The sequence below is a fragment of the Hyperoodon ampullatus genome, assembly GCF_949752795.1.
Source record: "Hyperoodon ampullatus genome assembly, chromosome: 10".
Classification (NCBI taxonomy): Eukaryota; Metazoa; Chordata; class Mammalia; order Artiodactyla; family Ziphiidae; genus Hyperoodon; species Hyperoodon ampullatus.
The window spans coordinates 91,920,510-91,934,099 of NC_136923.1; the positions used below are offsets into that span (position 1 = coordinate 91,920,510).

Here is a 13,590-nt window from a genome sequence, read left to right on the forward strand (position 1 = left end):
CAGTCTCAAGTGCCAGGTCAAAGTGCTTGGGTTCTGATTGCTCAGTGCTTACGATCCCTTGGCAATGATTAAGCATTAAAGGGTCTCTGTCCCTTTAGGATTGTAATTTACCATTAGAGTTGCAAGGCGGGGGGAGGCTGTAACAAGGAGCCTGTGAAAGTCACTTCTTAGTCAACTGAGCCAGTTTGCTTGAGGAGTATGCTGAGAAACACTAGTTTCAAGGCGTGTTAATAGGTGTTACTCTCCTCACCAAAAGTAGTTGAGAAATAAAAAAGTTACACAACTAAATGGGTTTATTTGCTGGAGGACTTTTCAGAGACTTTAATATTGAGAATTGCATAGAAAATCTTAAGCAGGGTAAAATATCTACCATTTCTGGATGATGTAATCTTTATTTCATGGACTGTCTCATGAAACTGCTGTTCCTTGGTGCGCACTTTGGGGAACGTTGCCCGACGCATTTGCTAATGATGGCTGGAACATGAGTGGTGGTCATACGCGTGGAAAACATTGATAAGATGTGTGTCCTTATGGAGGCAGCATCAGCCATTCCTAGTACATAGTAGGCATTCAGTAACTATGCAGAAAACTAAAGCATGCGAGAGTGAATTACTGATTTATTAACAGTACTTGGCCCAAGACCGGGAGTCCAAGATTTCTGGGAACGTGGGGAGTTTTGACAAAGCTTTGGCTGCGCTAGAAATGGTAGCGTCATGGAAAGTTAGAAGGAACTGGTTTCAATGAAACTTGATCACTTTAGTGTTTCTTGTGAAGCCATGGAAGGTCTGGCTGGAGAGTTTCAGCAGACGCTGGAACCGTGGACTTGGGAGAAAAGCCACTGTTCTTTCTCACTAAATGTATCATTTAAAAAAATTTGGCTAAGGTGTCTCCTTGTTTGAATTATGGATAAGTAGCAATTTCTATATGCAACTTAGTCTAATACAAGAAAATAACCATCAATTTAGTCTGTAAGAAACTTCAGGGTTAATAAAGCATCAAACCTATGGTGTTTTTTCGTTTTTTGGGTTTTTTTTTAATAAGACAGTAGCAGGCACCCTCATCTTCATCAGTGAAATTTTTTTCAGTCTGATTTACTCATGGAAGTTAATTAATTTTTAAGTTTAATGTTTTGTTCTTTCATTCAGGTATTTGCGTTTGATTATTGCTTTTGGTCCATGGATGAATCTAACACTACAAAATATGCTGGTAAGTTGGCTCTCTTTCTGCACTTGATGGTTGGGCCTCTGGCCTCTTCTTCCATTATGTCTGTTTTCTTTAATTGTTCTGGAGTTCTGTTTTTCCCATAAAATTCGCACTCATTCTTTCCAATTCTGGCACGTGGGCTTTGAAGTCAGTAAGATTTGGTTTGAGGATCTGGTTCAGCCATTTACTTGCTGAGAAGCCTCGGACAGGTTTTTTTCCCAAACTCATTAAGCTTCAGGTTCTTTACCTGTAAAGGGGGTATGAAGTGTCCTCAGAGGTGTTCCAAGGATTAGAGCTAACGAAAACCACCTCAGGCCGTCAGTGGAAGCTGTTGTGGTTCTTACACGAAGAGGAGGTTTAATGTGCTGTGCCTTTCCTTGCCTCTAACTTTCAGGGAAGGCACTGCTCCATTTAAGCAAGCAAAGCACAGATGCTGTTGGCTTCCAGGGCCCCCTGGCATCCTGAGTGTTCTAAAGTAGTCAGTGGTGATATGAACTAACACTGTACATCCCTCGGGGAAACATTGCCTCAAGGCCCCACATTTATGAACAATTTGCTCTTGTTCCTTCCTTGAGGCATTTTATCCCTACTCCATTAAATACAGATGACTGCTAATTTTATTTGTGATCACAGGTGAATCTTCACCTTTCCTAGGAGTTAAAATTACCTTAGCTCAAGAGGGAAGCATTTGTTTTAGTGGAGGAAGTCTTTGTTCCTTCCCTTCTGACTGTGACCCCTTTTTCTTAGATATATAGTCTTAATGAGCATTTTCTCCTTATTTCTACTTATAAGGATGCCAGTTGAATGACTTTCCCATTTCCGAAAGAAAGAGAGAAAGAAATATTGAAAGGAAGAGGAAGGAAGGAAGGAAGGAAGAAAAGAAAGAAAGAAAGGAAGAAAAACAGTGAGGGGACGATGGAGAGGATGTAGATCTTAAAAGATTAGAGGGTAAAAGAAGTTACTTGCTTATAGGAAATTTTGTTTATTGATAGCCTTTTCCTTGCCGTGTAAAGCAAATCTGTTGAGAAATTATTTGATGTATAATTTTGTCAAAAGTTAATGGCTGGAACTAGGAAAATTCCTTCCATTGCTCACATTGGGTAAATTAGCCTTTCTTTCCAAACATCATTCCTGCATCTTCAGCAATGTATTTTATTAATGTGAGTAAATAGTTCTTAATATTGGTTGTAATTAATTTGTCTTTTTATCAGTCCTTTGGGAGTCTATATAATAAATTCTACAGAGTCTAGGAGAGTCGGCCTTGACTGTTAGCGCAGTATAATTTTGTGCCGGGTGTGTGCTTTTGGATTTAAATAAAGAAAAGTAAAACACTTCACACTGTGACAGAAACAGATGAGGACAAATGCTATGGCTATACACAGTCCAATCTCTCACTCTGTGCAGTTGATATTATTCAGGATATAGTCAGATGTAGCTCCCTGTATTAGAACTCTTATGCAATTGTCAGATACTTTAGAGGACTCCTCATCACTTTTAGATAAAAATCTGTACTCTTTGGATGACATTTAAGATCCTTTATTTTATAGCCCCGTCTACCTTCCCCACCCTCTGCTCCCTGACTCCCTACCACCCCTTCTATGCTCCAGCCCAGTGTTTCTTCTTATTTAAGCTAGGAAGCCAGAAAGTCTCAGAATAGTTGCTTAAGTATTCATGAAACTTCTACTGTGTGTGCAGCCTAGGAAGCCCTTGAGAAATTATAACCTAAGTTGGAAAGCAAAAGAATGCATAACAAACAACAGTAAACATTTTGAGATAGTATTTAAACTCTAAGTTTTACAGGTTTTAAGTACTATAGAAAACCCAAAGAGAGGCAAAATGTGGAAAGACTGAAGTTGCCTGGGAAGGCATCATAGAGGAGATGGGACTGAAACTGGACATAAAAGTTTAGCATGGATTTAGCCACGGGGCAGTATGGAGGGCATCCAGACGAGAGGAAGCAATACGGTGTCAAGGAAAGCACACGGACTCTGAACTCCACCCTGGGTTTAAGTCTCAGGAAGCTTGCTTTGGTTCTCTTAGATAATTTAATCTCTCTGAGTTACAATTTCTTTTCTTTAAAATGGGAAACATGGCAGTGGTAATACCTATCTTATGTGTTGTTATAAGGGTTCAGTAGGTAACTTAATGAGCTGACCAATGGAAGGTGCCCATAAATGATACTTCGTTTGGCTTTTCTGTAAGTGAGGATGCAGAAGTGGGAGGGAGCATGGTGTATAACACTGGTCTGAGCAAAAGATGCATTTTGGGGGGGAATCAGTGGGAAACCTACTTGTACATGTTAAGTGAGGCCAGATAATAGGAAAGTTTAAAAGCTAGACTAAGAAATGTAGATGATATGGTGAAAAATAGGGGAGGGGCTATTGGAGTGATGGGGTTAAAATAATGCTTTAGGAAGGTTGTTTTTCTCTTTTTTTTCCATATCTCTACAATCACATCCTCCATTACTGCCCATAGAGACCGTTCTAGCTTTCTGCAGTGTATCACTCCTACCTCTGAATGTAGGACAAACTTTTTTTTTTTTACTAGAGATAATTTTATTAAGTACAGATGATAAAATTAACATGTGAAACTCAAGATTTCTGTAGCTCTTCATTACAAATAGTATGTGCCGAAGTATTTTAAAAGATAAAAATGATTTTTAAACATTTTGATGGCTTAAACTTTACTAAATTTTAGCTTGCGTGATCACATCTAATACCGTGTTCCTGGTATTAGCCCTGAAATAGGATTCTCTTGGTCAATGGAGCAGTCTATTTACAAATATGAGGAGACAGTTTCTTATTCTTTAGGTATCCCCATTATCGTACAAATTCTGTGACCACCTCAGCAAAAAGTAAAATTCTTGCTTACTATTCTTTCAGGGTTTTTTGCACTCATTGTAAATAATTTGCCTAGTGAATATATTACTAATAGATTAGTTGTTTGGTTTCTATACTAATATGATTTCCTTTCTCTTTTTAAATTTAATTTTTATTTTATATTGGAGTATAGTTTGATTTCCCTTCTCTTTAATTAAAAAAAGCAATTCCTTCTTAATTGTGAATAGAAACATTAAGATAGAAGCATTCATTCTCTGATGGGACATAGAAGACACGGAGAAGGGGAAGCACATAGTTCCTGAAACTGACCTATTTGTCAGACTCCATGAATAATGGCATCATTGATACTGAATCAGAGCTCTTGAGGCAGCTCTCAAAACTTCGGGGGCAGAGAGGAGGAGGGAGAGGGGAGAGAGATAGATGAGTGCATGGACTGAAAGAGCAAAGAGAGGCTCTCAGTTTCATGGGGTGTGTCAAATGTTAAATTCTCAATTATGTTTTATGTTAGTCTACTCATTAGAAGCTATAGCAAGCAAGAGCTTCCACTCTCAGACTGATTTAGAAACCCATAATTCAATAGTAGGTATAATGGCACTGCAGTGGGTTGGGTGGAGTGGTGGAAGCATGTGGGCTTTTAAATCGAACTGCCTGGGTTCCAGTCCTGCCTCCCCCACCTTTTAATCTATGTAACGTCAGGTGAGTTCTGTTTCCTCTTAGGTTAAATAAGGCTGATAATAGTTCTGATCTCATAGGGTTGATTTGAGGACTAAATGACCTGTTCATGTAAAGTACTTAAACCACAGGAAATGCTCACTTAATATTTATCATCGGGGCTTCCCTGGTGGCGCAGTGGTTAAGAATCCGCCTGCCAATGCAGGGGACATGGGTTCAAGCCCTGGTCCGGGAAGATCCCACATGCCGCGGAGCAACTAAGCCCGTGCACCACAACTACTGAGCCTGCGCTCTAGAGCCCGGGAGCCACAACTGCTGAGCCCGCGTGCCACAGCTACTGAGCCTGCACTCTAGAGCCTGTGCTCCACAGCAAGAAAAGCCACTGCAATGAGAAGCCCGCGCCCCGCAGCGAAGAGTAGCCCCCATTTGCTGCAACTAGAGAAAGCCCGTGCGCAGCAACGAAGACCCAATGCAGCCAAAAATAAATAAATAAATAAATTTAAGAAATATTTATCATCATCTTTATCACTGTCACGTTGTAGCAGTAGTAAGGATAGTAGCATCAGTCCTTTGGAGAGAAAATGCATTGTGTGTGCTGGTATTTATGAGACCTGGTTTTGCCACAAACTGCTAAACTTTGGGGATGTCTGTTTCTTCATCTGTGAAAGGAGGATATATAGCCTAGAATGATCTCAGATCTCTTCCAGCTCTCAGATTAAACGTGAATCAGACATTTTATGCTGGCCACACAGCTGTTGCAGTGGACTTTTCAGAGTCAAATCAAAGGCTTGTTTGTTAAGCCATTTGAATTGCATTGAATCATGCTTTGAGACATTTCACAATTTAAATATATTATCTCTTATTACCACCTTTTGGTTAGCGAGTCTGCACATAATTCTGAATCTTTAAGCAAAAACCCTTGTGCCAGGGCTAAGAAAAAACAGAAGTAACCTGCAAAATTAGGCACCCACAGCATGGGATTTCTACATAAATCCATTTCCTCTCCCAAAGCCCATATATACATACACATAAACATAGATCAACATTTAGGATTATAATGTTATTATAGTGAATACTGATAAACTTGAGAGCATCATAACAGATAATAGGCCTTTTTAAATGTTTAAATCACTACTAATTTCATTTAAGGGCTTCTCGATAATAAATCAATACATTTTTAATCACTGTCTAAAATGTGTCGTGTTGGTTAAATAACAATGACTTCCAGTAACCTTGGTTTTGCTTTTCTTCCTAGCAGGAGAATATTTTTCATAAACCTGTTTTTCTATAAATCTTCATACCCAAAATAAAAATCAGCCTAGTGGTGGCATATCTGGGTATCTATATGGACAAGAACATTTCCTGACCTGAGAGATTCTAAACTGTTGACTTAGAAATTATATGACAGTTCTGACCATATGGTATGTTGTCCAGATTTGCTGAAACCTGTGTTTTCAGGCATTGTAATACCCTGCAATTCAGGAGAAATGTTCTACGTCTGATTCTTGTTCTGCTAACGTTGCTTTGTACCGTGAGGGGACAGCTGAGTGCCTCCTAGCTATGGCTATTGCCGTGGGGAGAATAGCCATGTTTGATTCTGTGCCTATGATGGGAGAGTTTATGGGCTCAGAGGTAGAAATGATTTCTGTTTCATATTGTTTAACTGTGCCTCAAAATTTACATTCTAAAAGTTGACAGCAGCCAAAATAGAACCAATTTTTTACGCAGACTTCCAAAATATTTGTTATAGCATATTGTATTGATTCATTATTTTACTATTCAAGTGTATATGAAGACCTCAGCAAGTGTCTTGTGTAGAATAAATACTCAATAATTGTTAGCTGTTAAGTTTATCAAAACTGTGGAAGTTTTCCCTGTGGTTATGAGAAGCAGTAGTAGTTGACTATGTGAAAAGTTTGTTAGAGATTCACTATAAATGGTGCTTGCCATCTTAAAAGACATTTATGAAACACTGACTGCAGAATCCTTCTAGATTTTTCTTTCTCTTTTACAGCCTTACAAATTCTTACCCATACCTAATCTGACAGTTCTTTTAGGGGCTCACCTTTATCAAGTTGTTCCTAAGCATCCAAACTAGTTTTCTTAGAACCAACAACTCTCTTTTTGCATTTGTTAATTATGTAATTACAGAGAAGTGTAACTGACACAAACCAGTTCAGGAGCAAACACAACTGACCCTTTGTGAGAACATAACTCAGCTGTTGGGAGTCCAGAGAGTTGTCTACCAGTTGGGTGATTTAGTGTGCAGTAAGCATGCATCAGTGTATTTTACAGATGGAAGAGAGAATGTTAATTGACAGAATCGGGTAAGTGAAGGTCAATTAAGAAAAATTTCTCTGAAATAAGTAAGCTAGGCTGATACTGTTGAATTTTTTACAAGAGTGTGTGTGTATGCTTCTCTTTCTTCTCACCTCTACTCCCAGATTTTTTTTTTTTTTTCTGCGGTATGCGGGCCTCTCACTGCTGTGGCCTCTCCCGTTGCGGAGCACAGGCTCCGGACGCGCTGGCTCAGCGGCCATGGCTCGTGGGCCCAGCCGCTCCGCGGCACGCGGGATCCTCCCGGACCGGGGCACGAACCCGTGTCCCCCGCATTGGCAGGCAGACTCTCAACCACCGCGCCACCAGGGAAGCCCTACTCCCAGATTTTTTAATCCCACCCAACCCTGCCTTCTTCCACTTTCCTTTCTTTGTCAACATCTATTCCTTAGAGTATTTCTTGGCACCCAGAGACATCACTTAACTTAGTTAAGTGTGTTTAGAGGGGTGGATAATAATAACAACAGTAGACAATAGAGTTCTGAGCACTAGTTTCCCAGCACTGTGCTCATCCCTTTACCTGCAGCAGGTCATTTAATTGTCAAAACACCAAATCAGTAGAAACTGATATTGCCCCCATTTTACAGACGAGGAAACTAAGGTTCAGAAAGGCCCTGCTACTTGTAAGAGAGCTGAAAGCAGTGGTAAATGTGGATTTGGGTCAATGACAGTTATGTGTGAAGATTTTATGGATTCTACTGCAATCCCAGGCTCTCCTCTCTTCTCTCTCATCCCAACAAGAGGCTGTGCCTAGGGAATCATGTTATTGGAGTTCTCTGGCTTGGAACCTAGCCAGGAATAATACTATTAACATTCTCCCTCCTGTCAGAAGTTCTCCAGAGTCCCGAATGCCTGTGTTTGTTTTGGGCTTTGTTCTCACCTCCCCTCAAGGGCTGTCAATCTTGTGCACCTCACAGTCCAGAAGAGATATTGAGTCAGGTCTGCCTCTGTGTCAGAGGGACACAGTGGCAAACACTGTCGAGCAGGTAGAGGTGAAGAACAGCTCCTTTTTCAGCAGTTGTTATATGTGAAAGTACCCTCCTGAATCACTCCAAAATGCATTCTCTGTGAGACAGTCCTCACAGCTCTTTCATCCGGGTCCCCGACGCCTGACCCCTCCTCTGTGACTCAGCCACTTTATACGGCAACAAAAAAAGGAGCTGAGGTTCACTGCCAGCTCATGACTGGCCCCAGCGCTGTCAGGGGGTGGAAACAGCCGTCTGGGCGAGTCACCCAGGCTGTGCTGCAAGGAAAGCTCCTGGGGACTGCAGTGCTGATAGCTCCCAGATGCCACTGTGGAAAATGGCCCCGTGTCTACCTTTACCCTCCAGGCCCAGGTCCTCAGGGTCCTTTTACCAAGCCCCTTAATGGCAATCTTCTACAGTTTATTAAAACTTAAATCTCCTGTCATCAAGTCAAGCCTTTAAAGCCCTAGCTTCTTTATCTAAGCTCTGTAGTTTTTGGTCATTTAACTTAAACCAGGTTTAAAGTCACCACATGTGACAGTTTCTGAGAGTTGCCCTGTTTGATGGAGAGATGACCTGAAACCTCGTCCAAGTTCGGCATTCCTCACCCCTTCAGGTATGGGTGAGGTGCCTGACTGGCCTTGCACTGTCCAGGTGCTCGGATTTAGAGCTGGGCCACCTGCCAAGTCCAGACTCATCACAGTCGCCAGTGCTGTCAGCCTGGTTAGGAGTGGAAAAACCCTCACAGACTCACAGGCCCATGAACTCCAGATCATAAATATTGAGCTTAACCATTTTTTTTTTCACTCTTAACTCAGTGAAAAAAGAGATGGGGAAAAGAAGGAAAACTGGGGATTCTGTTTAAAATGATAGAATCGTGTTAAAATCCTGGCTGCTCTTCCACGCCACTACCTTAGAAATATTCTGTGCACATGTCACGTCCAGCCTTGTACTCCATACTTAGGGCTTTGGTCAGCTGTGATCTATGTGAGACTGCCTTGGTTCATGCAGTTTGTGAATAAAACAAGGTCATGCCCTCTTATTTTGTTCTCCCATTTCCTAGAGCATAGCCCACTGTGATGTTTCACCCTGTTCCTCGTAAGCAGTCAAGTGTCAGCATATGCATGATATGCACTTTCCCTCCCATCCCTAGTTTCTCTTCTTCTGTGCTTTGCTATCAGGGCCCTGCTGCAGTGAGAGAATTACCTTGGTTACTCAGCTCCCACTGCACACGCCTGGTAGATTTGAGGCCATTGCTGCTATTCCCAGGAGGGACAGGTTACGCACAAGTGTGGAGACTCCGGGTGTTAGCTTTTCAGAGCTGTATCATATGTGACTCAGGGTTGGGTGGGTCAGGTCTGTGACTTTGCTTGCAGAAATTCCACACAGGAACCTTCTCTACTGTTCTGACATTGTGTTGTGGTTGCTTTGGGCATGCCTGGGTTTTAAGACTTGTCCACACAGCTATAGGAGTCTAATCATAAACCCCATAGAGGAAATTGGCATCTTGGTCATGGTTATGAACAAGTGAGGTCAGGTTTGCCCTGTGGATTCCCTGTGCCAGGCACGCGGAGCTGACTTCTGTAGAGTGGCCATCTCCTCTCTGGCCGGGGTCCTGCGGAAAAGTCACAGGCTCTTGGGTTGGACTGTGTTGTGCCTTTGTGTGGTTTGTCTGGGGTAGAAACAGATTCTCATAGGTCCTCTTGCTTCCCTCAGGACTTCTGAACTTGCCTTTCTGTCTCCCTTCTGGGCTGGTACATATTTCCCTAGACAAGTGGCACTTCATTCCATTTGAGTGTGAACTGGAGTCGGGAAACATTTAGGGTAGGGATAGTGCATCTTTTATGGGTTCCCTGATTCCCACTATCCAGCATAAATAGCTCTTTTTGTGTGTGTGTATGATCAAAGCTTCTAAAAGCAGTTGACAAATTGCTTTTTTTCTATGCTGAAAAAAGGGACTCCTGTGTTTAAAAAATAAGAAGGAACAAAGTAAAAAGAAACAAATAAACAAACAAAAACACCTTCAGTCTTTTGGATAAACCAGACTCTCCTTAATAGACTGTATAAGGGTCTTTGATGGTTAATATTTTCTGTCCATCACAGAGTGAAGTGTAGCCACTGTTCATGTTTCATGGAAAACGGGTTATGCTGAGGAGGACAGAAGACTGTATAGAGGCTACAGGGCATTTTTAGGCTTTGTTGACAGTCTTCGCTGTTCTTAAATAATCGTTTGTTTTACCAGTGGTGGCTGAAAGTCACCAAACCAAAGAATTGATTAAGTATAACCCCAGCCAGGGATTCATAGAGCTACAAAGGCACCAGAATAAAAAAATAAGGGGAGGTCTATAGAGTCTGTTTGTATTCAGTTTTATTGATATGATTTATTTAGTTGTTTTTTTCCCTCTACCTTTCTGAGACATCTTAATGTTATAAAAAAATGGTAAATATTTTTCCTCCACTGGACAACATGGGTTGGCGTATTCTGGCCCAGATAATAATTAATGATACTGTTCCTTCTTCCTCTCCTCATCATGACCCCACACACACATACACACACATTCACACGCCCCCTTCTTTCTGTCACGCGTGAGTATACCACCATTACATTTGGTCAGTGGAATTTTAAAGGTGGGACCACTAGAGGTGCTAGAAAAATAGCAATAAATGATTCCTTTAATTTTTTTTTGTAAGAGTAAGTGTCTTTTATCTTTAAAATTGGATTGCCTCACAGAATTGTTGCAAAGATAGAGGAACTATTGAAGGAAAAATAATTAGATGATTACCTCCTTTTCTGCACCAAAATTAATTATAGTTGATTAAAGATTTAAGAGATGGTATTAATTACGGATATTAGCTAAAGTATATTCTAGACTTTTAATGGCCACGCACTATGGCAAGTGCTTTACTGTACTGCCTTATTTAATCATACCAGCAACCCAGTAAGAGAGCAACTATTATTCCTGTTTTACTAGTGAAGGAGATCTTGCCCAAGGTTACATAGCTGATAAGAAGTAGAATTCAGATTTGGATATAAAACTGGAAAAACCAAAAACAAAACTAGAAGAAAATATGGGTGAATAACTATGTAATTTGGGGTAATAATAATCTAGAAAGATTTTGGAAGCATAACATATACCATAGATGAAAATCATAAAGGAAAAGATGAGAGATTTGAATATGAAAGACCAAAAGCTTTTGTATGACAAAGAACAACATAAGACTGAAAGGTAAATGACAGATTGGGGAAAAATATGTACAATATATAAAGGTTAATATCCTTAATATATGATGGATATTTTAAAATTAATACTTAATCAATTACTAAACCAATTGATTTATAAACATAAACATAGCACCCAAATAGTCAGTTTACTAAAGAGTAAATACAAATGGACAATAACCTAAGGAAAGAAAAATTTTAATTTAACAAAACAAAAGGCTTTTTTTTTTTTTTTTCTATTAGTCAAAGCCAGGAAGAATGATAATAGCCAGTGTTGTTGAAGGTGTAGAAAAAAGATTCATGCATTGCTAGGAGAGTTAGTAATTTGATTTTTTTTTTTGGAGTTTTGCCTAGTAAAGTCAATAGAAAAGTGTACAAAGATAAATATGTAAGGATAAATATTGCAGAAAAAAAGAAAAAGGAAATAATCTAAGTATCTATAATAGGTTGTATCAGTTAATAGATTGCATGTTAAATATACAGTGGAAATTAAGCAGAGCTATTAAAAAATGTTAATGTTGATGAATCTTTGTAGAGGTGGGAAAGTATTCATTATTTCTTAAAAGATAATAAATTTCCCTTGAGACATGAAGTCATAGTGACAAAATGGATTCCATTCTCTCTAGAATCCAGTCTTGCTTAGACTTGTAAAAATACATGAACTTTACAATATAATTCTTTGTATTTTCCCTTTTATAAATCGTGTTTTGGGATAGCTATTTAAGGATGGAAAGGAGAAAAATTCTTTCCAGAAACACAGTATAATTATTTTCTACTTTTTCATATTCCATTTTGTGTTTCCCAGAATGTTTTCCTTTCCTAGTTATAACTAAAACTTTATTAAATACAGTAAATCTCAATTATATTCTGTCTGTCAAATGTAACCGTAAATATCTAACTAAAAGAACTTGACTTTTTGGAAAGCATATTTGTACATTTAGCGGAAATCAAAGAGACTGGTTTATTTTTTTCAGTCATATATATTTTGTTTCAATGTCTAGGAGGTAACTATGGGTGTCAGTAAAAGTGTAATCTGTAATTTTTATCAAAATTATTCGATTAGTTGTTACATATTATGTTGACACGTCTGTTCACACCCCAGGGCCTTATTTAACAAAGACTGTTGTAATCTTGAGGGGCTCATTAGAATTTCAAAAACAGCCATACTTTAATGAAAGTGTAAACCCTACAATTAACTTTTTAAGTTCAACCAACAATATTTTGATGCCTCCGTCATCCCTAATGAGGAAAGGGACGCCCAATTAAATACACTGTAAGATTCTAAGAACAGTAGTGTCACCAGAACAACTCAGTAAATAAGAGTGTGTACTGTGTGCCAGGTACTCTGCTAAGATGCAACAGCTCCTGTTTTCAAAGGAGTTCACAATTCAGTGGTAGAGACAGACATGGGGGAAAAAAATACTGCAGTGTGTTGAGTACTGGGAGTTTGTTTTTAAAAAAAAACATACCATGGAGACCTGAGGTGGGAATAACTGATTCCCAGTGTCATGAAGCCTGAGTCACTGATTATGGATGGGCCTCAGTCCATCTGGGAGTCAACACCCACAGGCCCTGCCACTCGCTGGTGGCCCCATTTGGGCAAATGACTTACTCTTTCAGAGTGCTGCCCTCACCACCTCCCCATCTCCTTATTGATCACAATCCATATCAAGGTATTGCAAGGATTCAGCAGTATAGAATATGGAAAGTGCACTGCAAACAGAGCAGTTGACAAAAAAATACTATTTTTCTTCTTAGCAGCATAAATAATAGAAGTATACAGGTTAAATAGGTTAATTCGTATCCTATTTAGTATCTGCAATAATTTGGAAATAGGCCAAGCTGAAATTCATTCTTGTATTTTTTATATCCTGGAGGATTCTTTGATCATTTTTTGTTTTTAGTGCAATTTTAGTATACACACTCTGGCTGGTGGTGGTGTTGGTTTTTTCACCTGACACATCATAAACCTATTTCACATAGCTCTATAACATTCATTCTTGGTTTTTTTCAGTTAATGATCTTTGGTTTTTTTTTTTTTTTTTTTTTTTTTTTTTTTTTTTTTTTTTTGTGGTACGCGGGCCTCTCACTGTTGTGGCCTCTCCCGTTGCGGAGCACAGGCTCCGGATGCGCAGGCTCAGCAGCCATGGCTCACGGGCCCAGCCGCTCCGCGGCATATGGGATCCTCCCAGACCGGGGCACGAACCCGTATCCCCTGCATCGGCAGGCGGACTCTCAACCACTGCGCCACCAGGGAGGCCCTGATCTTTGGTTTTAAAAGATGATTCCCACCAAGGAAAAAGACTTGTGATTTGCCCTTGCAAAAACATTGAGAAAATAATTCCTCATAATT

At 39.8% G+C, this 13,590-nt stretch overlaps 1 protein-coding gene across 1 annotated transcript in view; it reads left to right on the top strand.

The window, feature by feature from the left end:
* Nucleotides 1-13,590, top strand: part of KIF13A (kinesin family member 13A) — a 217,177-nt gene that overhangs the window by 118,611 nt on the left and 84,976 nt on the right. The window contains 1 exon segment of the mRNA XM_079712079.1: nucleotides 1,146-1,206. Coding sequence (XP_079568205.1) covers nucleotides 1,146-1,206 — 61 coding nt within the window.